The 27,033-nt window shown below is 42.2% G+C and overlaps 3 protein-coding genes across 3 annotated transcripts; 2 read left to right on the top strand and 1 right to left on the bottom strand.

Moving 5' to 3' along the window:
* Positions 1 to 9,107: 9,107 nt before the first annotated feature.
* ankrd39 (ankyrin repeat domain 39) lies at positions 9,108 to 13,409 on the bottom strand. Its single transcript, XM_052068057.1, has 5 exons — positions 13,301 to 13,409; positions 12,935 to 13,037; positions 12,754 to 12,857; positions 12,469 to 12,672; positions 9,108 to 12,343 (listed from the first exon to the last, which is right to left on the bottom strand). The coding sequence occupies exons 2-5, from the start codon at positions 13,026 to 13,028 to the stop codon at positions 12,197 to 12,199; spliced, it is 549 nt and encodes a 182-aa protein (XP_051924017.1). The 5' UTR covers positions 13,029 to 13,037; positions 13,301 to 13,409; the 3' UTR covers positions 9,108 to 12,196.
* A 121-nt stretch (positions 13,410 to 13,530) lies between these two features.
* Positions 13,531 to 20,580, top strand: kctd9a (potassium channel tetramerization domain containing 9a). The gene is made up of 12 exons (XM_052068039.1): positions 13,531 to 13,843; positions 14,073 to 14,194; positions 14,269 to 14,312; positions 14,389 to 14,485; positions 14,579 to 14,637; positions 14,741 to 14,869; positions 15,160 to 15,227; positions 15,311 to 15,406; positions 16,137 to 16,286; positions 16,527 to 16,632; positions 16,714 to 16,847; positions 17,934 to 20,580. The coding sequence occupies exons 1-12, from the start codon at positions 13,796 to 13,798 to the stop codon at positions 18,048 to 18,050; spliced, it is 1,170 nt and encodes a 389-aa protein (XP_051923999.1). The 5' UTR covers positions 13,531 to 13,795; the 3' UTR covers positions 18,051 to 20,580.
* Positions 20,581 to 21,183: 603 nt separating this feature from the next.
* LOC127601561 (progonadoliberin-1-like) lies at positions 21,184 to 22,149 on the top strand. Its single transcript, XM_052066899.1, has 3 exons — positions 21,184 to 21,649; positions 21,737 to 21,835; positions 22,068 to 22,149. Exons 1-3 carry the CDS (start codon positions 21,518 to 21,520, stop codon positions 22,116 to 22,118), a joined length of 282 nt encoding a protein of 93 aa, XP_051922859.1. The 5' UTR covers positions 21,184 to 21,517; the 3' UTR covers positions 22,119 to 22,149.
* The last annotated feature ends 4,884 nt before the right edge of the window (positions 22,150 to 27,033 follow it).

Genomic DNA, 27,033 nt, shown 5'->3' with positions numbered 1-27,033 from the left:
TTTTTAAAAAGAGGGACTACCACCCCGGTCTGCCAATCCAGAGGCACTCTCCCTGTTGACCACGTGATGTTGCAGAGGCGTGTCAACCAGGACAGCCCCACAACATCCAGAGCCTTGAGGAACTCCGGGCGGATCTCATCCACCCCTGGGGCCTTGCCACCGAGGAGCTTTTTAACCACATCGGTGACTTCAACCACAGAGATAGGAGAGCCCACCTCAGAGTCCCCGGGCTCTGCTTCCTCCAAGGAAGGCGTGTTGGTGGAGTTGAGGAGGTCTTCGAAGTACTCTGCCCACCGGTTCACAACGTCCGGAGTCGAAGTCAGCAGCGCCCTATCCCCACTGTACACAGTGTTAGTGGTGCACTGCTTCCCCCTCCTGAGACGTCGGATGGTGGACCAGAATTTCCTCGAAGCCGTCCGGAAGTCGGCTTCCATGGCCTCACCGAACTCTTCCCACGCTCGGGTTTTTGCCTCGGCGACCACCGAAGCCGCGGTCCGCTTGGCCAGTCGATACCCGTCAGCTGCCTCTGGGGTCCCACAGGCCATAAAGGCTCGATAGGACTCCTTCTTCAGCTTGACGGCATCCCTTACTGCTGGTGTCCACCAGCGAGTACGGGGGTTGCCGCCACGACAGGCACCAACCACCTTACGGCCACAACTCAGATTGGCCGCCTCAACAATAGAGGCACGGAACACGGTCCACTCGGGCTCAATGTCCCCCGCCTCCCCCGGAACATGGGAAAAGCTCTGTCGAAGGTGGGAGTTGAAACTCCTTCTGACAGGGGATTCCGCCAGACGCTCCCAACAAACCCTCACTATACGTTTGGGTCTGCCAGGACGGACCGGCATCTTCCCCCACCATCGGAGCCTACTCACCACCAGGTGGTGATCAGTTGACAGCTCCGCCCCTCTCTTCACCCGAGTGTCCAGAACATGCGGCCGCAAATCCGATGATACAACTACAAAGTCGATCATCGAACTGCGGCCTAGGGTGTCCTGGTGCCAAGTGCACATATGGACACCCTTATGTTTGAACAAGGTGTTCATTATGGACAATCCGTGGCGAGCACAGAAGTCCAATAACAAAACACCACTCGAGTTCTGATCGGGGGGGCCGTTCCTCCCAATCACGCCCCTCCAAGTCTCACTGTCATTGCCCACGTGAGCATTGAAGTCCCCCAGCAGAACAAGGGAGTCCCCAGCAGGAGTACTCTCCAGCACACCCTCCAAGGACTCCAAAAAGGGTGGGTATGCTGAGCTGCTGTTTGGTGCATATGCACAAACAACAGTCAGGACCCGTCCACCCACCCGAAGGCGGAGGGAGGCAACCCTCTCGTCTACCGGTGTGAACCCCAATGTACAGGCACTGAGCCGGGGGGCAATGAGTATGCCCACACCTGCTCTGCGCCTCTCACCGTGAGCAACTCCAGAGTGGAAGAGGGTCCAACCCCTCTCGAGAGAACTGGTACCAGAACCCAAGCTGTGTGTGGAGGCAAGTCCGACTATATCCAGTCGGAAATTCTCTGCCTCACACACCAGCTCGGGCTCCTTCCCTGCCAGAGAGGTGACATTCCATGTCCCAAGAGCTAGCTTCTGCAGCCGAGGATCGGACCGCCAGGGTCCCCGTCTTTGGCTGCCGCCCAGCTCACATAGCACCCGACCCCTTTGGCCCCTCTCATGGGTGGTGAGCCCATGGGAAGGGGGACCCACGTTGCCTCTTCGGACTGTGCCCGGCCGGGCCCCATGGGTGTAGGCCCGGCCACCAGGCGCTTGCCAACGAGCCCCACCTCCAGGCCTGGCTCCAGAGTGGGGCCCCGGTGACCCGCTTCCGGGCAAGGGAAACCTTGGTCCATATATTGTAGTCATCATAAGGGTCTATGAGCCATGCTTTGTCTGGCCCCTCACCTAGAACCTGTTTGCCATGGGTGACCCTGCCAGGGGCATAAAGCCCCAGACAACTTAGCTCCTAGGATCATTGGGACACGCAAACCCCTCCACCACGGTAAGGTGACGGCTCACGGAGGGGACTGTCATGACGTGATAATAATAATTCATTTGAAGAATCCCTGTAGTCTCAGTGAATAATTTAATGTTAGAAGGTTCGAAGCATGAGTTTTATTGGCTGCTCCTTTGGTGATGATACCGTAAGATGTGACAAGGTATGGAGGTTGCATAGGTGTTTCTAGCCCATTTCATAAATTGAATATCAGCGCCCCTAAGATGTGAAAGCTTCTCTTTTTTTCTTTCTTTCTTTTTTACTGTATGTGCCGTTTCAACACACTAGAATATTGTAACAACAAAATATACAATACAATACATGCTGATTTATATATAAATACAGCACCCCTTTGCCTCAAAAGTGGTTTGCGCTAAGCAATCCCTCCCATCTCTCCTAGACTAGGCCCAGAACACGCTGTCTGCACAGGGTAATATCATCACCTTCTGAACATAATGACCTACAGTAAGTCATTTTTTGAATGAAACCTGAACCAAACACTGATTATTACCGGTAATACTTTCAGTGCAGGGATAGACTTGAATGAGCTATTTAACCAAGGATGTGGCCAATTTTAATAGGAGGCCACAATCCTGAGATGCCTTCTTTTGTCAAAATATGACATATGCCATTCTTTTAAGAGGGTGAGAATATGCTGCCTTACTGTGATGTGCAGCCATGGTGTTTAGACATACTTGGCTGAAACAAGTATATGGCTGGCGTCAGGCTGGGCCAGTCTTGGGGCACCCACCAAGATGCTTGTGCCCCAAATACATCTCCAACGACCAAGTGAACGAGGCATGTTCACAAATAGCTTCACTTTGCCACATCTAATATGGCTGCAGTGTTGACGTACTCAATAAGGCATTTATGGGCATTTAAGACAAAGTAAATGTCGTCTATGATACTTGCCAGTGGTTGTCGCTAAGGGCAACATTCAAATTATATTGATAGGGAGTGCTACATGAACACAAATAAACAAACATACAAATAAATAGAACAAAGTCTGGAGGGTATAAATAATAATTGGACCCCCCATGCATTTCGTGCGCCCCCTTAAGGCTGGGCTCTGAATTTACATGACCATAATCATTTATCATATTTGATGTTTTGTGTTATGCTTTCTCCTTCATAAATGTGGGAAAGAAACTGGATAAAATATACATACAGTGTGATTTTTCTTGCCTAGAATGGACTCAACAAACATCACATCAAACATCTGATCCTCGAATCACCCTTTGAGGGTAATGAGTGTAAGCAGATGCTGAAATAAATCTTCACTGAATGTGGTGAGCATTGGTGTGAATAATTCTGAGTAATGTGTTTCGCCTCCTCAAATCCACAGCAACTTCCTGTTCAAAGCAACAATGAAACTTGTTCCTTTGAACCAAGCTTTCTTGGGCTGGCGGACAGATCTCATGCTTTGGCATCATTTCAAACACTATCACAAGTTTGGAAGACATCTACCAAATGTGATCAAAACAAACTTTTGACTGGTGCCTTTCTAATACTTTGACCTCATGTCACAGATTACAAATGATTGATTGCTATTAATCAGATGAAGTCCTGCTCAGTGCTATAATCAGAAAACAATGGAACACGTGAATTTTAACACGTGGCATCTTTTCATCGTGTACACAACATTCACCCTGTGTCATCTCAATGACGTCCATAGATTGAGGTAACTTGTTTGGGTTGCACTACAGATGTTACATGATGCATTTCTTTTTGAAAATGGGACATTACAAAGAATATCATTCACCCCGTGCTGACTTTGACTTTGGCACTCACAAAACAAGGTGTGATACTACTAGACACCTTCTTCCAGACCTTTTGAGAGTCTAGTTTCAAATTCTATCATCCAAGTATGAGTAAAATACGGAAATTGTGTGTATTGGCACATATGTCTTGCCTTAACATAACCATGAGGTTATCAGGAAGTCATTTCAACTGGCAAAAACATATTACAACATGTTTTTTTCCACTGGTGATTATGATGGCGAATGTTGGATTTATTTATTGTGAAAAAACAGCCTAAAACTTTCATCTGCATGGCAGAAGACCAAAATGCTAGTTATTGGTTGTCTAAATTTGTGACTGCTCAAAGTCATTCTCTCTTTGTCCTCTTCAACAATTTCCATAATCTGTGCCAGCCATTTTCAGACCCTTACTTACACTAACTGATGGGGGGGAAAAAATTGAAAAAATATTATTAAAATTCCTAGGACTGAATATGCAGTGCCTGAAAAGACATATAAATGAAGTAATTGGGAGTGAATGGGTTGTAAAATACACATTTCAGTGCAAACAGTGCAGTTGACCACTTTGCAGTGGGAGCAAACGACCAAAGACAAAAGAAGCATGTTTATTGGTGTAATGAAAGAGAATGAGAGTGAAAATTGTGCACTTTTGTTCAACCACATTTTAAAAACTTCAGAACAAAATGGCTCTGCTGCTCTTTGTGGGTGTGAGATTGTAAAAAGACAAGATGACGCACATGGCGAAATAATAAAACAATAGGAAATTTGTTTATTTATTTGATGAAGATCAGTCACAAGACGACGTCTGATATTTGATTTGAAATGTGGAAAATGGTGTAGATTTCATTTCACACAAGGAGACAGGGAAAGGAGATGAGTAAATAAGTGGTGATTTTTTTTATTATTATTACAACACACTGCTTTTGGCAATTGAAATACGGTCCAAAACTTGCTTGGAGCTTTTACTTTTCATAAATTTGTAAATTTTACCACACTGCCAATGAATAGTAACCATTTGGACAGTGCTATGGGATATTTGAAGTCTAGTGAATTTCTGCTTTCCCAACAAAAGCTCTCTATTTCAGGATGAGGTGGGGCATTTCTCGGGCACCGCTCACTCCTTTCCTGTTTCGTAAAATATGCCAGACACTGTTAAAGGCCAAGAATACTTTATGCAAAAGTAATCCAAAGGCAAATTTGACCGCAGATCACCCCGAAAGTAAGCGAAAGAGAACCAAGCAACAGGTAGTGTGAACAATATCTGTTGTCAGGATGCTTTGCATCGTCATTTTCCTAGCAGCTTCCTCACCGCCCCAAAAGGATGCCTCATTGTCCGCCCTTGTGTTTGCATTGCATTGTTAAATGGGCAAGTACAAATGTCCTCCTTTTATGCACATTGCCCTCACCCCGGTCTTCCAATCCGTTGCTTGAGCTCAATCCTCATCCATCCATCAGCAGTGGCCCTGTCCTACGCAGCCCAAAGGCTCACCACCCCCAGCTTGGTCTTTGACACAACGCTGTTGTGGTTTTCCGGGTCTTTATGCTGCCTGTTGTTTGAGGCAGATTGAAGACCCTTTGTGTGCGTCCGCCCCTGTCCTGAGTGGCCGGGAGGAACCAGTTGGGTTGCAAGTGGAGAGACAGGAATGCGCATATGAATGGACCAGTGTGTGTCGGGCACCTGCTGATATGGGGACGACGTGCCTGTATATTCTTCTTCTTCATCAGCGTAACCAACTTGTTCAATTATACGCACGGCGCAATGTTTAACGTTCTTTGGTGGTTCACCCTCATCACAGTACTGAATTGTTTTACGTCATTTGTAGTTGTGTAGTTGCGGTTGCACATGTACAGTCTGGTCCATAAATTGTGGGGCATTGATGAAATCCAAACTTTTGGGCTCCAAACAGCACTATAGTGGATTGGAAATGAAACAAATAAGATGTGCTTTACCTTCAGTTTTCGTCTGAAGGTATTTACATACAAACCACGTGCATGATAGATAAAGGGAATTGCAACAGTTTTATATGTGTTCCTCCCGCTTTTTACTAGAGCAAAAGTAATGGGAGATATTAACAATTATAAATCAAATTTCACATTTTTATGCTTGTTTGCAGTCACTTATAGCAGGGGTAGGGAACTCCGGTTCCCCGAGAGCCATATCCTACCTGTTTTCGATCCCTCCCTTCTCCAACACACCTGATTTAATTGTTCATGATCGTTTCAGGCCTGTACCGGGCTTGCTGATGAGCTGATCATGTGAATCTGGTGTTTTGGAGTAGGGAGGGATCTAAAACGGGCAGGATATGGCTCTCGAGGAACTGGAATTCCGTACCCGAGTTATAGCCAGATGTCTGGAACAAAGAGCCATCACAAGATGCTGGATTTTATTCCTGGCTATGTATTGCCAATGTCTTTAGTTTCTGTTTTTTCTCGTGGAATTTTCCCTTCAGTTTTGTCTTCAGCAAGTAAAATGCATGCTCAATCCGATTCAGGTCAGGTGATTGACTTGGCCATTGCATAACTTTCCACTTCTTTGCCTTAAAGAAATATTCTTAAGGTCATTGTCCATCTGCACTGTGAAGCGCTTTCCAATGAATTCTGAAGCATTTGGCCGAATATTAGCAAATGATATTGCCTGAAACACTTCTGAATTCATCCTGCTGCTTTCATTGGCAACTCTTCGCGACCCTGTTCAGGATAAGAAATGTTGAAAATGGATTGATGTTGTAAGTCCTGCACTGTTCTACTGAGTTTGATGTAAAAGGTAAATATCCTCAAATTAAATCAGAGATTGTTAACAAATCCCCTACTATGCTTTATACAGTAGGACTCTATGTTTGGTTCACGAATGGTTTTGATAACATGGGCTCATTAGGGGCATGATGACAATTTGAGAAATATTGTTATTGGTTTTTAGCAGCACTCGATTTTAATGGACTGTAACTGTAGCTCACTCATCTGGATGCATTGTCCCACTGACACACTACCCCCATATCACTCTATACTGTATTAAAAAAGGTGGTGGGAGGTGTTTTGGGATCAAGAGTGAAGTTGTACTTTTATGTGTTATAGATGGTATGCTGTAATTGCCGTTTTCTGCACAATGAAAGGGCCCTTGAAGCTGAATGCTGCAATCATTAATGAACGCTGTGTGATAGCTCAGTCTGCATGGGGGGTTATGTTATTTCGGAGAGCCGGCGAACGGCGCGCTCTCATGCTATCAACTCAACTTCTCCCCGTCTGTGTACATGGAGCACCTCAAACATAACGTTGTATGATGGATTTGGAAAGGAAAAATCCGAAAACCATGTCTGAATACAAAGACCAAGTATCAGATTGTACGGCGTATACTTTTGCCAAGTTCCTTATATTTGGAAAGCAGTTTCTAACAGCCATCTGCTGCATGTGATGGGATGTAGATATATGATCCCAAAAGACTCATTATTGTCCTCTGACTCATATGGTATAGTTTATGACTTGTTTGTCTGGCCCTGCTTTTGAGGAGATTACATCTCCATAATCAATAAAAACAAACCATCCACCCAAGGCAAGTAATCAGCCCAATGTAAAAAGTCAAAAGAAAAATAAACTCCCCTCTCAAACATACCCACAACAAAACCACCAGCACATTGATTGCAAGTTTATTCCTCAAGAAACCTGTTTGTGATTTTAAAAAAGAAAAGAAATGTCTTGGTGTGGTTACATTTTGTTGTCTATCTGCTGGTTGTCATTTTAGACTGCAAGATTGAAGGGCCCGATGATCTGTTAAGCAGTTTCTGGACTTATGACTCCCATCACCTGCTTACCTAGCGAGTGGAAGACGTGTGCAACACTTCAAACAGGAGATAACAAATTACCTTCAAGAGGATCCAAATTGGATTATATATGCATCATCTCTCAGAAGCAGCTCCCACAGATTTGATTACATCCATACAGCCCCTCGCCCTGCACCCAGACCCCCACTTCTACTTCTCTAATGCAGATGCGACGACATGCATGGGACAGACCTCCATGCCAGTCTCTGATACTGAACCCTTATTGTGTTCCCATCTGCCAGCTTTTTACCTGATTACCGGTACCTCAGGCGAGCACATGCAGGTCCAGCTCTGCCAGGGCAGCTGAGAGGCTGGAGACTGGCATACGTTTAGCACTTAGCAGAGCATTCTCGTATCACGGAAAATAAGATTAATGCCATGCACAGTGGCATAGTGCTGAGGCTTTTTAAGTAGACAAAGTAATCTTCATCTCTAAACTGTTAAAACGTAGAATCACAGTCATTTGCCACCTCATCCTGTTTTAGGAAAAAAAAGACACAAGTCCATATCCACCCCAGAATTACAAACAGACCACCATCTATTTCTGATGAAAATAACAACTATTCCTGCTTAAACTTGGGCTCATTATGGTGGAAGTGGGTTCCCGGGCCAGGAAGTTTTCATTGCTTTCCAAATAAATCTCACTAAACAGAGCCATAATCCAAATTCCCCATCTTGTGGAGTCCTCACTCTGCTCCACACAACATAAACGCTCCAAAAGAGCCAAAGGCATAAAAATCACACCTTTTCATTCTTGACGTCCCAAAGAGCGACATTCCAACAGATGAGGATGACTTAGAAACAGGTAATTGAAAGTAATGTGTGTGAAAGAATAATTTTGGACGGTTTAAACAAGACATATTTGATTTTATGCTTTTGAACACGCAGTACCTCGACCGAGAGGGTCGTTACCTCCACTACTTTCAAATTTAACCCTGATGGCAGTATCACCTGGCATAACATCAACCAACATGTGTTCCATTCAAAACCACATAGCTAATTGAAAAAGAAAAAAAAATGAGCCATTTCTTCAAAACGTTATGAATGCCGAATGAATGATTTACAGATTTGGGTGGAAAAAGGCTCACTCATTCAAGTTGGGTGATCGTGCTCCTTGGCTGTGTGTGAGGAAGAATTCGTCACTGAGAGTAAACAGCACTCTTGGCAAAGTGCTCTGAGTTAAACACCCCCAATACCGCCCCATCTGCCCCCCCCCCCCCCCCCAACACCCCATCTCCTTATGCTGTGTGGCGTCAGCTGCAATGAACTCCAGATGTGGCCTGGCAACCATCCAGTCTCTGCACTGGATGTGGTTTAGAAGGTAGTTTAGAAACACCACCCACCGGCCGACCCAATGAAAGTTGCTCGGATTTAAGAGAGCAGTTCCTGTCGGTGTTTGTATTTTTGTGCCATGCACTGTAGGGAAGGTATTTGTCAACATGTGCAGGTTTTTCTGACTCAAATGGAATTCAATTAGAATAAGTATGAGATTTTTTCCCATCTGTTTTCGTATACAAAAAGACCAAAGTATTGCCAGTTTTCTCTTCTTTGTTCCCCTCTCCCCACATACTTATTCTGTCCAGATGAAAACAAACATGTTATTGTTTGGCAGATGCACAGAGATTGAAAAAAATGATACAGCATACTCACTTCATATTTTGTTATCAACATATTATTTTCATAATGACAAGAGGGGGAAAAACTGTGGGTGTGAATAAGCACCAACTGCGTTGAACAAAACAACTTCTTTCCCTTGCCAAACAGCGCCTGAAGTAAGCATTTAGCGTGTCACCGTTTTCCCCCCTTAATATAGTTCTAGAGGTGCTATATTGATGTGAAATTTTCATCAGATGATTGGGAAAACCCCAAGTAATAAGCAGTCTCCCAATCCTGAAGGTTCCATGGCTTTATTTCTGGACCATGAGTTTAAATTCTTTCCATAGATTTTTGATTGGATTAAAGTCGGGTTGGGCCATTTAAACTGCTTTCTTTTAGTATTTTTTTTCTTTGAAACCAATTCGGAATTTCCATGCCATTACGTTTTGGATCATTATCCTGCTGAAATGTCCACCTTGGTTTCATTTTCATCATCCTCACAGATGGCATCAGATTTGTGTCCGAAAAAATCCGTTTTTCAATAATGTGAAGTTTACCAGTATCATATATATATATATAAAAGCATCCCCACAACATCATGTTCTCACCTCTGAACTGCACTGTTCGTGTGGTGTTTTTAGAATGATTTGCACTGCCTTTTCTCCTCCAAATGCGAGGTGCATTATGCCAACAGTTCTATTTCTCTCTCATCAGACCAGGGGCGGTTCTGGATCAATTTCACTGAGGGGGCCAGGCTGGGGCCAGGGGTTTTGATTGGGGGGGGGGGGGGCACATTCAACCCAGGGCTAGAAAGACAGATTCAAAATCTTATTTGACTTTTTATTTACTCAAACTTTGAAATTGTAGTCATGACATTACAGTGATGAGAAAAAAAACTGCATTAGGAGGGCTAAAATGTCTGCAAGCGTAACAATATGCCGTGTCCATCTGTTGAGAATATTCAAACCAGGGGATGATATGGTACCAGCCTGCCGGGGACAAACACTGCAAATACACTGAAGCTAGATGTTTTACATGCATATGATTATCCACATTTTAAAAGGCAATGTCTTATATATTGATCCTGTTAAATAAAAATTAAAATAAAAAGGGAAACTAAAAAAGTTACACACACACACTCACACACAAACGCAGGCACTTCGGGTTAATTTCCTTCTCTGCGGACTGCTTCTCATTTTCCCGCTCATTTTTAAGTGGTGCAGTGCACTAAAGGGTCCGACGAGAATGTTAAATGATGTACTTTGGTTCCACCTTTCGTGTCGGCGACTCGGCGCGACTGCGTAATCTACGCTCAGAGGGGGCGCCACAGGGGGGGGGGGGGGGGGCAGAATCAGTGCTACAGGGGCACTGGCCCCCGTTGCCCCACCCCCAGAACCGCCACTGCATCAAACCCGACTATAATCTCCAAGTATTTAAATTATTATTGTCCAAATATTTTCAGCAAACTTTAAACAAGCTTTGACATGTTTTGGGGGTTTTGTTTCCAAAGAAATGGGGTTCTTGTATGGTGAGCTGCATAGAGGCATGGCAGTGTAGTGTAAAGCTCACCGTTTTGTGACAATACCTGCAAATTTAAGATGAGATTCAAGAAAACCCTTTGTCTTTTTAAAACTCTATCTCTAGTCTTTGGCTCTTGGACAACTTTTCTGATTATTCTTTGCACTCCACAGTTAGAAATCATGTGAGGAGCACCTGGTCGAGGCAAATTTATTGATGTAAATTTATGTAACATGGCCCCAACTATTCTCCCTGGAACACTTGGAAGCTTAAATATGCACCCGTAATCAATGGTGTTGTTAACTTTCAACAATTAGTTTGCTGTGATCTTCAGAAATCTTTTTGCTCTTGCCCATCTTGAAATGTGTCTTGACTCACACCTCGGCAATGAAACGTTTTTGTAGGTCACCTTTTAGGACTCAACCCTCATTTGTTTTCCTTTCTTTGCATGTTGTTTGGGTTGTTCACAACATCTGGAGAAAAATTCACGTCAGTAGCACCTTTGGAAATATACTGTATTTAGGGAGAAAAATAGTGACATGTTAAATGCTTACTTCAGCCGGGGTATGTGGCCCAGCCTGTTTGCAAGGCCATTTAAAAAACATAAGGTTAAAATTAGAGAATCATGGCTGGCAAGTGACAAAATAAATAAGGTATGTAAGTTTTGCTACCACGGAAAGACCCAATTAAGTGTTAAAAGTCAAATGGAAAATAAGTGTCAGCCTACAATATGGCTTTTTCAAATGATGCTGTTTCGTCACCTTCCCTATGTAAGGCAATGTGCTAAAATTAACTGTGGCAGCTACTCTGACTTTTTATGGTCTTTCAGACTGACAGACGGCTAGTTTTCTAAACACAAGCAGGAAGGATGAATGAGGTCACTTCACATGGTTGGCTGAAAGCACAAGTCAGTCCATTTAGTTGATGGCTCTCCCTGCTGACTGGCATAATGCTGCCAGCCAAAAGGAACCATACTCATAAATGTAAACACACAGGAACGCATTTAATTGCTAAATGTGAGGTTCTGTACGTTTTATAAATGTAACAATAGATCCTTGGGTATAGTGTGTGCACTGTATAGTGGGATCATATCAAACGTAGTCAAACTGTACTTAACATCATTCATACCTTCACATTTTTATGGTCAGATCTATTTAGGCACAATAACACTATTTTTTGCATCATAGTGAAATTTTGTGAGTGATGGGCAAATGAAGTTGTAAAGCGCTGACCCACTTTGACGAATTGCTTCGAAAATAGGTTCAGTACTTGAAGCTTCAGTTGTAGTGACCCCTTCTGGCGCAAAGCAAGTCTGCAATGATCATACACCAAAAAAACAGAGAAAAGAACACTAAGGACTGGTTCCTGGGGTAGTTCGTGTTCTGCTTCCTATGCATGTCATGGCAGTTTTGAGCGAGCCACAGAATCTTCACTTGGTCTGGGGCTGTCCGAGAGTGCTGACCTCAGTTTGAAGATTTGTTGAATCTGTGGTATTCAACTATACATGTATTTTTACAGGAATCCTTTCAGAAGCTTCTGCAAATGTTCTTGAGGGGCCATGTGGTAGGGTAGCTGAAGCCTTTTGTTCTTCTGGGTGCAAAGTGCGGGACAGGCTTCAAGAAGTAGCTGACACACCTTTTCATGACCTTGTTCTGCAGCCTGACCAAGCATTTTATATCACAACAGAAGCAAGCGAGAACAGTTGAAAGAAAATGAGAAGTGTTGGTGTTATGACCAAGAAATATTGTAGTGCCCAACACATTACTTTGGCAGGAATAGCTTACCTTGTGTAGAGGAGACGCACCGTCATCATCAGAGCTCAATGGATCAGCTTTATGGAGCAGCAGCAATCTAACGACATCCACATGACCGCAGAATGCTGCCCGATGGAGGGGCGTGGCACCACCTGGGGTCCGAGGAGATGCACAAGCACCGTTTTCAAGAAGAAACTCACATACAGTGAGATGACCGCTGCGACTTGCATAGTGCTGAGACAAAATGAAACACATTAGATTCATATAACAGGAACGATCCAACATGATGATGGCACATCTTTTTTGGGGACTTACTAGAGCTGTATATCCGGCTGAGTCCCTGAGGTTTGGATGGGTGCCCTTTTGGATCATCGACTGGACCCGCTTCAAGTCTCCATCCATGGCGGCAGACCAGATACCTGCACATAATAAGATTTGGATATTCACCTAATAGACAAATTCTACTCAAACGTCTCAAAAGTGAAACGATACAAACCTCGTTCAAAGTCCATCTCACTCATTGTCTGGTGAACACTGGCAGAGACAGGAAGGGTGCAGCACGAGCAACAGTGTTCTCCATCAGAAGCCATTGAGTACGTCTGCACTGACAAAAAAAAATTAATTCAATCATCATCATTGAAGCCTTGAACCAATTTATAAAGAAAAAAATTGCCTAGGCTCTTATCAGTTTGGTTAGAAAACTTGCGGTGCACTGGAGTAACAGGTCGGCCTTCCAGATTTACACAATCAAAAACATGAAGAGTAAATTTGATGCACAATATACATTAAAGCGAATTTTAATAATGGTTTGAAATTTAGTTAATGAATTATTTAGCTGTTATTTGTAAATACTGCGACTGACCCCGGAAAAGGTGCTCAGATTCAGCGGTCTTGAAAGTTTATGGATTATTTGTAAATACAGTAAACACAAAACGGAGTCGAACGTCGCTACCGGGTACGTCACCAAATACGTAACCAACGTATTGTCGTCAGATATGGCTTAACCAATCGCAGTGCACCAGTTAGAAGACACCTTCAATGTACTATAAAACGGTTGTTTTTTTAAATGTAATATTATATAAAGACAACCTCAGTGCTTTGTGGTCACATTTAATATTAACCATAGCTGATTTTATGTAAAATAACTACAATTTTATCATATGAATGTTTCAAACATTCTACTTTTATAAATGTATTTTAATTTTGCATTAATTCAAGATTTCATGAAGGCACCGTCAGTCTCGTGTTATTGACTGTTTTATCGCTAGCTAGCAAGCTTGACGTACGTGTCAGCTGGCAGTCACGAAGTTGTTTTTAAAATTCCAACAACGTATTTATCTATAACCAAAGAGCAACAATGAGAAGAGTCACGTTATTCGTTAACGGGACATCTAAAAATGGCAAGGTAGGAAAAAACTCTACGCCCTGATGTGCGAGGATGACTGGCCTGCTATATTTAACTGTCCTTTTTAAATTGTTTTCATACCTTTGACGCTTAAGTCATCCGTTTTCATTCATTCGCCGATTTAAGGTTCCTTTGTGTACTGTACCTTACATGTATCTGTGCATTACCATTTTGTTTAAAAAAAGACTAACACCAAAATAAACACAGTAAATGCATTTTCTCTGCTCAGGTTGTAGCAGTGTATGGGTCTCTGTCTGACTTACTATCTGTAGCCAGCAATAAATTGGGAGTAAAAGCATCCTGTTTATATAATGGCAGGGGAGGTCTCATCGATGACATTGCCCTAATTAGGTAAGTGCACACAACAAAGTATGTAAATAGTCTTCTTGACTTGCTACTAAATGGTCTTGCCTTGGTTGCAATAGAGATGATGACGTGCTGTATGTCTCAGAAGGTGATCCATTTATTGGTGAGTTTAGCCATAGTTACAGCTTGTGTCTTGGAATACCTGAACCTTAAAGACAATCACTTGTATATACTCACAGAATTTCAAAATGAAGTCAAAGTTGTATCTGATCAACAAGGTGCTCACACTGACTGGTTGAACCTGAATATTGGTGGTCGTCTCTTCACCACTACCAGGTATGTTACACACAATCTTAAATTGTTAAAGTTTACCCTTTCATACACACTCATTTGTATTGTTTGTATCCCTTTACTAAATGTGTCTATTAGGAGTACGCTGGTCAGCAAGGAGCCAGAGAGTATGCTTGCACACATGTTTCGGGAGAAAGGTACATTGGTGCATTAAAGCCACCCAAATCAGTTTCAAATTAGTTTCAATGTGAGCCTTGTTTGAAGTTGATTTACCGCACTAATTTTGTGTCTTTTCTGCAGATGTGTGGGGAAACAAGCAAGATGAACATGGGGCCTATCTCATTGACCGCAGCCCTGAATACTTTGAGCCGATTCTTAATTATTTGAGGCATGGCCAGCTCATTATCAATGAGGGCATAAATATAAGAGGTAAGGATAAGTTTATAATGATTTATTTTAAAAAAGTAAGTTAGCCTTGCCTACTGTCTAAAGCCCAAATATTTCAGTCTGATATATCTGATATTGTTTATTGTAATGCAGATTAATTTATTGTTTGTGTTTGTTAAAAACATACGTGGGAAGAGGACCGTAAGACGATTTGCGCCTATAAAAATCGCACTCACAGTTTTGGGGTGGGGAGAGAATTGCAAGTAGATAATCTTTCAAAATCATTCAACCTTAATTTGTAGATATGAGCAGTGGTGTAATATGTCTTCCAGGTGTTCTTGAGGAGGCTCGATTTTTTGGAATTGAGCAACTTGCCGATCAGTTGGAATTGGTCATTAAGGTATTGTTGTTTGACGTTATCAAGAAGTGTTGTTATGTCACATCTGTGTGCGCTGACCTGTCATTTATGCACTGTGATACCAGAACTCGCAGCCGCCTGAGGACCATTCTCCCATTTCCCGCAAGGAGTTTGTGCGTTTTCTTTTGGCAACACCCACAAAGTCAGAGCTCCGTTGCCAGGTAGTTCCACTTAAAAAAACAACAACGCACACACACACACACACACACACACACACACACACACACACACACACACACACACACACACACACACACACACACACACACACACACACACACACACACAATGAACTTACTTTCATAAACATCAAATGTATCCCACAGATTTGTTCAAGAAATATAATTTTGTCCATCTCAGACCTGTGGTTATGTGTCATAGAAACTCATACATTTAAAAGTTATGAATGGAGCAAGGAGAGTAAATATATATGTATGAACCACTACATAAAACACAGACGAGCTACGACTTTGACCCCATGCTCAATACAAAATCTATGTTCTGTCTTCACGAAGATATTAATGTTCAGTTTTGATTGAAAGCGTAAGTGGTATTCATTAATGTAACTTCATTGCTATGGTTGTATTTTGCAATGGTGTAGAACTGTACTGCATCATATGTAGCATGATTAGGAATATTTATGACTGTCATGAAATGTTGAGACTATTAAAATTCATTGTGTTTTTTGGGGCAATATTTAATACAGGTAGAGGCCCGATTTTATATTAAGCATTGGTTATAATTGTGGAGTTTTTTGGTGTGGCTTGTAACATGTCTTCGAATTTCCCCAAATGTTGCATTTTGTTGTATTTAATTTGGTCCAAAGACATGATTCAAACATTTGATGCGATGTTGCGTGTGTATGATATATCCTCTCGTTTACTATTTTAGGGTCTTAATTTCAGTGGCGCGGATCTGTCCCGGCTTGATTTGCGCTACATCAATTTCAAAATGGCCAATCTTAGCCGCTGCAATCTGACACACGCCAACCTGTGTTGCTCCAATCTAGAGCGGGCCGATCTGTCCGGTGCCAACCTGGATGTGAGTCAGTCTTTTTTACCATCTTTTCTCCAAGATTCGCCAAGTGTCACTTGTGATTTGATGACGAGAGTTCGCATTCCCTGCGTTTGGCTGGCGGCTAGTCCAGAGTGTACGACACCTCTCGCCCAAAGTCACCCAATTAAGCACAATACAAGCCCACACAGGAATATTTTACAAGTGGGAACTAATTTTTACATTTGCCATGAAACACGCCGATTCTGAATGCTTGATCTCTCAAAGGGTGCTAACTTACAAGGTGTGAAGATGCTCTGCTCCAATGCAGAGGGGGCCTCTCTGAAAGGGTGCAACTTTGAAGATCCCTCTGGGCTGAAGGCCAACCTGGAAGGTAATCCTTCACACTCCGTAACCAAGCCAGCTGTGCTCGCCTCTTTGTGGTTTTGTTACGAGTCGTTATCATTCCAAATAGGAGCAAACCTGAAAGGAGTTGACATGGAAGGAAGTCAAATGACCGGCATTAACCTGCGGGTGGCCACTCTGAAAAATGCAAAGCTTAAAAACTGCAACCTGCGGGGCGCCACATTAGCAGGGACGGATCTTGAGGTGAGATGTGGTCATCGGAGCGATTAACACTGAACAAATCAATAATGTAACTTTTTTTTTTTTAAGTTTCAATCAAGCAGCGGAAGTGGTCAACCTGTAATTTGTTTAGTTTGTTCATATTTGAAACAGTTTTGTTTTGTTTTATGCCAACGATCCTTTCCAAGGTCCAAACTTTTATGAACTGTTCGGGCAATTTTTAAGTAGCATTTCAACATTCTTAACTGCCTTCCATGTTTAAGTAATGAATTTCTGTTGAGTCAAAGCTCAGATGAGCATCATGAACTATATCAGTGTTAAAAGAAGTCACTGTAAAACATAACTTCAACTTTCGTGTCATCCAAGGCCATTTGACTCCCAAGGCTCCAGTGTAGGCAATGCTCCAACAAAAAACTGTTGTAATCGTTGTCACAACATACCTGATAAACCTGGAAAAAAAGTGCATTCCATCATTACACAAGTGTCCACTCCGAAACCCACTCACATTACAGAACAAGCCGGACAAGTAATTGGTTCCCCACAGATCTACTGTCCCATTTGTTTGACCATCGTTTTAACAGGAGAGCCGCCTTGATCAAAAATGAACCCCTTCATCCTCTCCATCCTTCATTCCGTCTCCTCCCATCAGGCAGGAGAAGTCCCACTGGCCAGAAAAACAAGCCATTAAAACATTTAATTCATTTCAACCGCGGTGACAGCCCTTAGGGAGGAGGAATTCAAAAATTTAGTAACCCGATAATTAATTGCTGCCAATCCTTTACTTATAAGTATCAATTCATATGGTTGTTTTTTTTTTCCTTAAATATGTTTTATTTTTCCTGTGCACTTTTGTTGAGGTCCTTACAAATAGGCTATATTAGGTAAAGTGCATTATCTCAATGGAATAATCAACAAACAAGTCAAATTTGGTGGTTGATTATGAAAATAGTACTTTTTGTTTCACCTTTGTGTTGGAAGCACAGCATATGAGCCAAGGAAGAACGATTTAATTTGATTGTGGCTTGCTGAATCTCTTTTCACATCACAGCAAGGGTTCTTCTCATTTTTTTTGTATCCCAATGGTCTGTGTATAACTGCTTCCTTGTGCAGAATTGTGACCTGTCTGGCTGTGATCTACAAGAGGCTAACCTGAGGGGGTCCAATGTAAAAGGAGCCATTTTTGAAGAGATGCTGACGCCGCTGCATATGTCACAGAGTGTTAGATAACTGAGCATGCACATCAACTCAGCCACTGACGGATGCTTTAATCACTCGACGACTGCAGACTCAGACGGTATTTTCAGTCAGTCTCAATACCTGCATTTAGCGCAGGTCCCTGACATTTTATCTATCTCATGATAGCTTTAAATATCACTCTATTTATCCAGCGTTGTTTTGGATGTATTTAAATGTCTGTTTATCCACCATCGATGCATCCATCCTCTTCCGCTTATCCAAGGTCGGGTGGCAGCAGTTTAAGCAGGGACGTCCAAACTGAAACAGGTCGTCCACCTACGCAACAGTGCATACAGGATGAAAACCACACCGCTCCTCCTGAATTTCCCAACCCACCCTCCACTGAATGGACCTTACCAGGGAGGCTGAGGCGTGAGATTACTTAGTAGTTGAAACACACCCTCTGGTCCCCCTTCTTAAAAAGAGGGACCACCAACCACCCAGCCTACCAGTCCAGAGGCATTTTCCTCAAGGGCCACAATCAGAAGCGCCCCATACCATCTAGAGACTTTAGGAACTCTGGACAGATCTCCTCCACACTCTGCTACTAAGGAGCTTTTTCACCACCTCGGTGACTTCATACTCGGAGATAGCAGAGTCCACCTCGGAGAACCCGGACTCTGCTTTCTCTTGGGAACACATGTCAGGGGAATTGAGTTCTATGAAGTATTATCTCCAGCAATTCTCAAGGAAGGTTTAGTCTTGTTGTTTGGTGCATAGGCACCAACAACAGACAGGACCTGTCCTGCAACCCAAACGCTGAGGCAGGCTATCCTCTCATCTATCGGGGTGAACTCCAATGTACAGACACTGACCCCGCTGAGTAATAATTATGTCCACACCTGCTCCGCACCTCTCACCGTTATCTTCAGAGTGGAATAGAGTCCAACCCCTCTCGAGAGAGCCCCACCACAGCCCAAGATGTATGTGAGCAAGACTATATCAGAACTTCTCAAGCTCTTTTCCTGCCAGAGAGGTGGCATTCCATGTCCCTAGAGCCACTTCCTGTCTCCTCTGCACACCTGACCCTCTAGGTCCTTGGCCCCTGCCACAGGCGGTGAGCCTTTGGGAAGGGAGACCCATGTTGCCTCATTGAGGTGTGTCCAGCACAGGCCTGGCCATCAGGCACTCGCCAATGAGCTCCACCTCGAGGCCTGGCTCCACAGGTGGGCCCTGGTCATCTGCGTCCAGGCAAGAGAAAAAGAAGTCCAAATGTTTTCCTCATCATCAGGGGTTCTTGAGCTTTGCTTTGTCTGGTACCACACCTGGCACCCTTTGGGCATTGGTTAACTTTGCTCCTAGGATCAGTGGGACACACAAACCCATCCACCGTGATTAGGTAACGACTTATGGAGGAGCTGTTCAGCCGCATATAAAACAAAATAATGTCTTTAATGTATGTTGAAGTGTCTGAATGCAATAACGTGAATACAATCATTTGGTGTTTGGCACAATTATTTATCTCTCTATATATGGCGCATATTTTGCATTCACTTAACTGATTAAGTAAGGTGTTCACACCAGACATTGGTTGCAGTTCCTGAATGCTGCTTTCGAAGAATCACTAGTGGTCTCACTTATAAATGACGTGTGTCTTTGCTTTTCTCCAAAACTCACTTTGGCCTCATACAACGCTTTATATATGTAAGCCAAAGCCACAGGAGAGCAGTGTCATCGATCAAAGTGCTGTGAAACTATGCGACTCGGTATATGTCAACACTGCTCAGGTATGCAATACATAGTTTGCAGCTGTCACTGTTCTCTTTTCCGACAGTCTGTATTTTGTGCTCAAAATATGTCTGCATTCTTGTTCCTGTGCTCCGTGAATCTACCTCTTTGTGATCCATTTGCATGTATTCAAATGTGGCGCTGCATACTAAAATGTTCATGTAGGTCAGAGTCACATCTTACCTTTCGAGTTAAGAGCGACGAAATATTTATCTTGTTTTGCTGAAAGGTTTTAGTCACATGTTCATGATCATTGTTGTTGGTAATTCTCGATGTATAATCATGTAATCATGCTTTGAACCTATTTGCACAAGGAAACGTGTATCTTTTCACTTCCAAAAATTTAATTTGTGTATTCCTATGTATATTGAATTCAGTGCTTCCAAAACTTTCCAAAAATATTGTAAATAGGTTTAGGGAGAGGTTATTTTGTCAAGGAACAATCTTCTCCTTGCTGCACTGTGTCTCTGCATGTGCTTTTCTGTCTTTGACCAGTGAAAAACATTTAGCTGTAGCTGAGGGCTGCTCCGATGCAATACTTTTTACTCTGTTTAACAGAAGGTACCAAGCTTGTGAGAGTGATTGATGAAGGCAATGTTGGCGTATCACACTGTTGGTGTGAAACTCAAAGGAAGTGATCTGGTTATTTATTTCAAAACATATTGTGAATGCAATATGGGGCAATTGTAGTTTTGTTTTGATTTGATCTCCTTGTCCATGTTTATTGCACTTGACCGTGGAAATTCTTTTCCATTATATGACTGTTACAAATAAACATATTGAAAGAAAATAATTCCTCTTTGTGTCTCAAAAATATAGAATATTGTAGAAAAGCTGAAAATAATCCCCATCATTTATTACATAGGAACTCAAACGAAGTATTGACTGTCTATGAATGAACAATTTTGATCATAAGAATAATTTTGAGTGTTTCCTGTACATTATCCTAATTCCGCACAATGGTTAATTAGATTTTTTTTTTTATAGATGTAAACTAAGTGGCACGGTGGTCAACTGGGAAGTGTGTCCACCTCACAGTGTGAGGTGCAGGGTTAGACTTCGGTTGCGGCCTTCCTTTGTGGAGTTTGGATGTTCTCCCCGTGCCTAGGTGGGGTTTCTTCGGGTACTCCGGTTCCTCCCACAGTCCAAAAACATGCATGGCAGGTTAATGGAACACTCTAAATTGTCCCTAGGCCTGATTGTGAGTGTCGATGGTTGTTCATCTATGTGTGCCCTGCGATTGGCTAGCGACCAGTTGAGGGTGTACGCCACCTACTGCCCGAAAACAGCTAGGAGAATCTCTTGCACACCTTTGTGAGGATAAACGGATTATAAAATGGATGAAAGATGTAAATTATAATCATCCAAATTAAATAAAACAGAATAAAATGTAATACGGCATTTCACTCTAGTGAAACTGTATAATGAGTTTTACTTTTTGAGTAGGATTGCTGAAAAAAAATCCACATTTTTAAATGTTGTTCTAATTATAGAGATGCACTTGTACGTCTTTTTTTTAAGAGCACATTAATCTTTTTGCTCACCCTGAAGGTCATGGCTGCTTAATCCCACTTTGAGACCCCCCTGCAGTGAAATAAATGGATTTTGCAAGGATAGAAAACCAAATATATACCTTGGATGAAACTGCAGCTTCCACTTAGGACAACAGACAACTGAAAGCAACTTGCCTTTTTGTGTATGGACAAGCTTATCTTGCGCAGAGTATAGCGATGAAGTTCTGTGTGCTGTGGCTGCTGATTTTGGCAACATCGGTGGAAGTGATCTGTCAGCACTGGTCTTATGGACTGAACCCTGGAGGGAAAAGAGAGCTGCACCCTTTCAACCAGCAAACCAATGTACCGGTAAACATCCACTATTCCTATGGCACTCCATTCATTCATTTAATCTATGCCCCTACATCAGATCAATGTGTTTTTTTTCCTCCACAGGTGGTTCGTGGCTTTCAACATCTGGGCAAGCCTTGCAGAGTCCTGGCATGTGGAGACTTGTCACCTTTTGCCAAACTTTGCAGGATGAAAGAATTTCATGTAAGTTCTGTATTTGATGTCTAAATGCTGAATAGACACATGATAATAATAGCTGGAACTTGTCTTGTGCATTTCTGGGACCCAAGGGGACTTTACATCAACTTTAGGGTGATGATAAATGTGTGTGTGTGTGTGTGTATATTCAAAGCTAAAAGATTTTTGTTTTCTGTATTGTTGATTTTAGTTGTTTAAATCATAATGACACTCACCCCCACCTTTTTTTTCCTTTTAGGGAAATACTGCTGGTAGACAATATGGACAAAGAACGTTTAAAACAAAATAATGCGGTTGTATAATAAACAATCTGTTACAAATTACTCTTTGTCTTGTGATTTTTGTGTATGTCTTTCACGTGTCCAGGGTGTAAAAATGTCAGTTATTAAATAGTATGGATGAATGAATGAAACAGGGAGAGAGGATGTCGGGTTGGGTGGAAACCAAGATTTTCCTGATATGATGCACAAATAAACCCTTCATGCCCACCTTTCAGATATCGATCCTCCCCGCTCATCTATCTTCCTTTATTTTTCCTCTGTGCACCACATCCATTCATCTTGTCTGATTTCCTTCCTTAATCTCTCCATCGCTTCACTCTCCTCGTTGTTTATCTCCATTCTAATCCCATCATCTTTTCTTACCATTCTACTTTGTTTTACCAGTCTGATTGTATCGGACCCACTTCTCTTCAATCCTGCTTATTTTTTTTCTATGATACCATTATTTACCATTGTATTTAAAGTTGATTTGTCTTTCCAAAAATAAAAAGATCTTATTCATTCCATCTTCTCTCATCATCTCTCTCCATCTCAGCCCACCCACTCCCAACTGTGCACCATGCTCGCAAGATGAATGAGCAAGTTAAAGCAGGAGGTGAGGCCTTCATTCCACCCTTTGTCATTTCAATTCCTCATCTTCTCCTCTTTTATCATGCACTAATCCTCTGTTATATTCCCTCTGTAGTTCTTTGTAACCATTATGAATGTAAAATGTTGAGCCCAACCTTTTGTATCCTTACCTCTGCCTTTCTTATACACTTGTAGACTAGAATACTCTTCCTTGGTTACAAAAAACGTTTCAGGTTGTATTTTAACATAAATACATACAGTAAATACTGTACAGTGCAGTAAAGTACTGTATTACATCCAACACATTCAACATAATTTCGCATTCCACCACTAAATGGTGCTAGAAAACATCTCGAAGTCCATTTTCTATGCAGTTTGGGATCCTGTTTGGGGTCGCATGGAGTGGGAGCCAACTCTTGTGACATTTGGCGAAAGGCAGGTTACACCTTAGATTGGTGTCCAATTCAAGATCAGGGTATAGAGTTACATTGATATCCATTCAAGTTTGCATTCACATCATCTCAAAGTGTGAACCGAACCCACGCACCGCGCTCCAATTTAGACAAATGCATTATTAGCTCCTCTCTCAGTAACGACTTGAAGTTCAATGTTGTTTTGCCCAATGTGACGTTGCTTTTATCAGTTTAAAAAAAAAAATCAACAGTATACTGTAGATACGCATGTAATGTATGTGAAAGATAATTATTTCCAACCGTGCCTGACGGAAATACTACATGAAAATAATCAAATTGAAAACAAGGCAACAGATGAGATTCCACTGAACATCATATCTAAAAATAGACGGGGAAAAACACATTTTTAACAAGCCACATTTTTTCCCCCCCGAGAGGAGCATTCAGACCTTTTTTTTTCTCCGTTTTTCAATCCGCTTATCCTCACAAGGGGGGTGCTGGAGACTATCCCAGCTGTCTTCAGCAGTAGGCGGGGGACACCCTGAACTGGTTGCCAGCCAAGAGCAGGGCACACAGAGACAAACAAGGCTCACGCCAAGGGACAATTTTGAGTGTTTAATCAGTCTGCCATGCATTTTTTTGGAATGTGGGAGGAAACCGGAGTACCCGGAGAAAAGCCATGCAGGCCCGGGGTGCACATGCAAACTCCACACAGGGAGGCTGGAGCCGGAATTTACCTCTGCACTGTGAGGTCACATCACTGGACCACCGGGCCGCCCCTTCAGATCACCAGTAAAACTTTAATCATGTCAGTTGAGATTACACCAATCAACAGTTTTGTCTACTTTTTAGTGTAGCGCAAACAAACCTGCGTGACATCTTCACACAAAGATAGCGTCACGACTAAAGGTGCCACCGTGTCGATTGTCCCATACCTCATATCGATTTTGTAGTATCTGCTCATATTTGAGCTTCACAGTCAGGAACGATCACTCACTCACAAAGTAGTGATTTGCTTCATTCCCTTGTTTTTGTTTTCCTACCTGTGGAAGAATTTGTCCTGGTTTATGTTTGCAGCTTTCTGGCCCAACTTGTTTGACCCATGTGCCATAATCTCACTTGGCTAATGTCGCAAGCCTGAGAAACCAACACAAAGATAGTTGAACTCTAACTAAATGTTGTGTGTGTTGATTATTAATGTATGCAACTTCAACAAATTCTGCACGATGCATATACACGGTGTGGCGGGCAAAGTCTAATTTCACCAGTTACCGGCATCAATTTGGAATGAGGGCCAGAAGACAGAACACTTCTCAGGGACGAGATGGAGATCGTGGCTTTCGCGAATAAGAAGAGCTGTTTTCACTCCATATGTCCGTGTTTCTTCTGAACACTTCATTTAAAGTACCGCTAACCCTTAATGCCCTAGTTTCTTGCTTGACACTCTGCAACTCTGTCTCTCCAGTGAGTGCGGCCAGAGTGCGCTCTCCCACTCCTAGAGTGCAGTGCACTGAATTACGGTAACTAAACGGCACATTCTAACTATGCACCGAGTTTCCAAACGATCCGGAGTGCAGCAAATCGAACTGAGAGTGCAGTTCCAAATGCACTCTTTGGCGTTCTGTCTATCAAAATGTTGTGGAGGGATCGTATGGGAGCCACTTTGCCATTGGGCCGTGTCTTTTCAGTATGCAGAGGTAGTTTTTTGACTGTCAGATTTAGAGCTCTCATTTTAGCATATTTAGGGATATTGTAAAATTGATAACATTGGTGTGCTACAGAAAAGAAGGAATGAAAACAAGCATGAGTCGCTCTACTTTTTCCATTGGCAGCCTAGTTTATCCTCCTGATCAGGACATCTAAAATGGCAAATAAAAAATACCAATGACGTAATCGGCAATTATTCATATCCTGCTGTCCATCTGTCCTCTTATCTGTAATGGAAAGTGATACTAGTTTAAGTGACGTGCTGCTAATAAGCAAACACACCTGGCAGAAAATCACTTGCTTCTTTGTCGTCGATCTGATTATTCTACATGCGCTGCTTATCGCTCTTGTCCAAACTTAACCAAAACCAGAAAAGACTCAACCGTATCATCTGCAACGAATATGACGTCATAGCGTTATGTGCAAGGAGCCCTTTTCGTGTGTTTCAATGTTTTTCATGCAATTGCAGTTACTTTCACTGAATATACAGTACAAAAACATCCACTCTGCATTTTCGTGGCAGCTATTTGGCACACATAGTACATTAAAGGTTAAATATGCACAGTATGACATAAAATATTCAGTCATTTGTGAATGATGTCAATGAGAGAAATGTATTAAAGTCGAGCAGGCAAACTTGGGTGATGAAAAAATATCTAGGACAAGGACTCTTATTTGATTTTGTAACAACACTCGAATACCTGTTGGAGAGAGGCGCTGCACTAGGTTCTTTCTAATTAGGGTCACCGAAATCAGTGAAGACATGAGCGGCTGAAGGAGACGACCAAATCATACATACATACAAACAAATCTGCTTCTTGTAATGTGAAACACTGAAAATATGCCAAAATCACATTCCCATGATGAAAGAACTGGAAAACATACTTAATTTAGGAAATTGTGCTTTATTCAGGTAGAAAGTCTGGATGAAAAAGCAACGGCCATATTGTGCTGCATTTATTTTTTAAATACGGAACAGTGAATCCATGCGCATAAATACACTTTTCTCTCCTTATCTGTGTGACACACCAGCCTTACTTTGTCATGTATTGTATTAAAACATCTTATAGGGTGAAGCCTAGTGTTGCAAGTGCAGGTACGACTATGCGGTGTAACATGATGCAATACCATTATTTCAAAATACCAGTACTTCGGGGCTAAAACAAAACAGAACAAAAAAAAAACCTCTCTGTAAGGCGGCACACCCATCCAAGACGCACAAATAAAAGAATTAAGGGCAGAAGTGTCGGAGCCGTCATCTATAATGGCAAAGCGGCATATGGGGTATACGTTAGGCCTCATTTATTATAGACGCTTCCCGGACCGGGTCATTACAACAGTATGCAATTAAATTGATCAAGCATCGGATTAAATCCTTCCCGTAACACAGCCATCTGACTTAAACTAGCAATTTGCTTTTCATATACTGTGTACACACGCACATGTATATATCTACATCTCTATCTATCTATCTATCTATCTATCTATCTATCTATCTATCTATCTATCTATCTATCTATCTATCTATATATATATATATATATATATATATATATATATATAAAGTGAATTCGTATCCTACCAACCATTTTCTAATCCGCTGGAATTTCTCCATTGCGAGACTAATAAAGGTTTTCTTAATCTTTTCTTTTCTTATCCTCACAAGGGTTGTGGGCATGGTGGAGGAGCCTTTCCCAGCAGTATTTGAGCTGTAGGCGGGGGACACCCTGAACCAGTTGCCAGCCAATCGCAGGGCACATTGAGACAACCAACCATTGTTGTCACATTGTTACAGCAACAGCTGTGGTCAAAGTGCTATATGAATGAAGATGTATTGAATGGGTATACAGGCAAAGTCAAAATTGGGGTCTAGTCACAACACCGGTAAAGCCTGCCAAATTCTTTGACCTGTGAACAAAATCGGAACACTTCTTTTGATCTCTGTTGCCGAGTCTGCTAGAAATGATTTCACCTGTTTATTTATGTCTTTTAAAAAAAATAAATTATAATTTTGTCATTGGAAGATTTTGAACAGAACAGGCGACTGCCTTCACCACTGAAGATCATTCAGATCTGTTGCCTTCACAATCACCAATAAAGCATACTTTTCTGTTTCTGAAAACATGAGGCAGCAAGACCTACAAACAAGCAGCAACTGACAGTGGCTGCAGTAAAGGCCGCCAGACAGGAATCATTTCAAACCTAAACATTTGAAAGCTAAACGTAAACCCGT

Source organism: Hippocampus zosterae, chromosome 6 (genome assembly GCF_025434085.1).
Source record: "Hippocampus zosterae strain Florida chromosome 6, ASM2543408v3, whole genome shotgun sequence".
In the NCBI taxonomy this organism is placed as follows: Eukaryota; Metazoa; Chordata; class Actinopteri; order Syngnathiformes; family Syngnathidae; genus Hippocampus; species Hippocampus zosterae.
The sequence above is the reverse complement of the archived record's forward strand: the minus strand, read 5'-3'. Positions and strand labels throughout refer to the sequence as shown.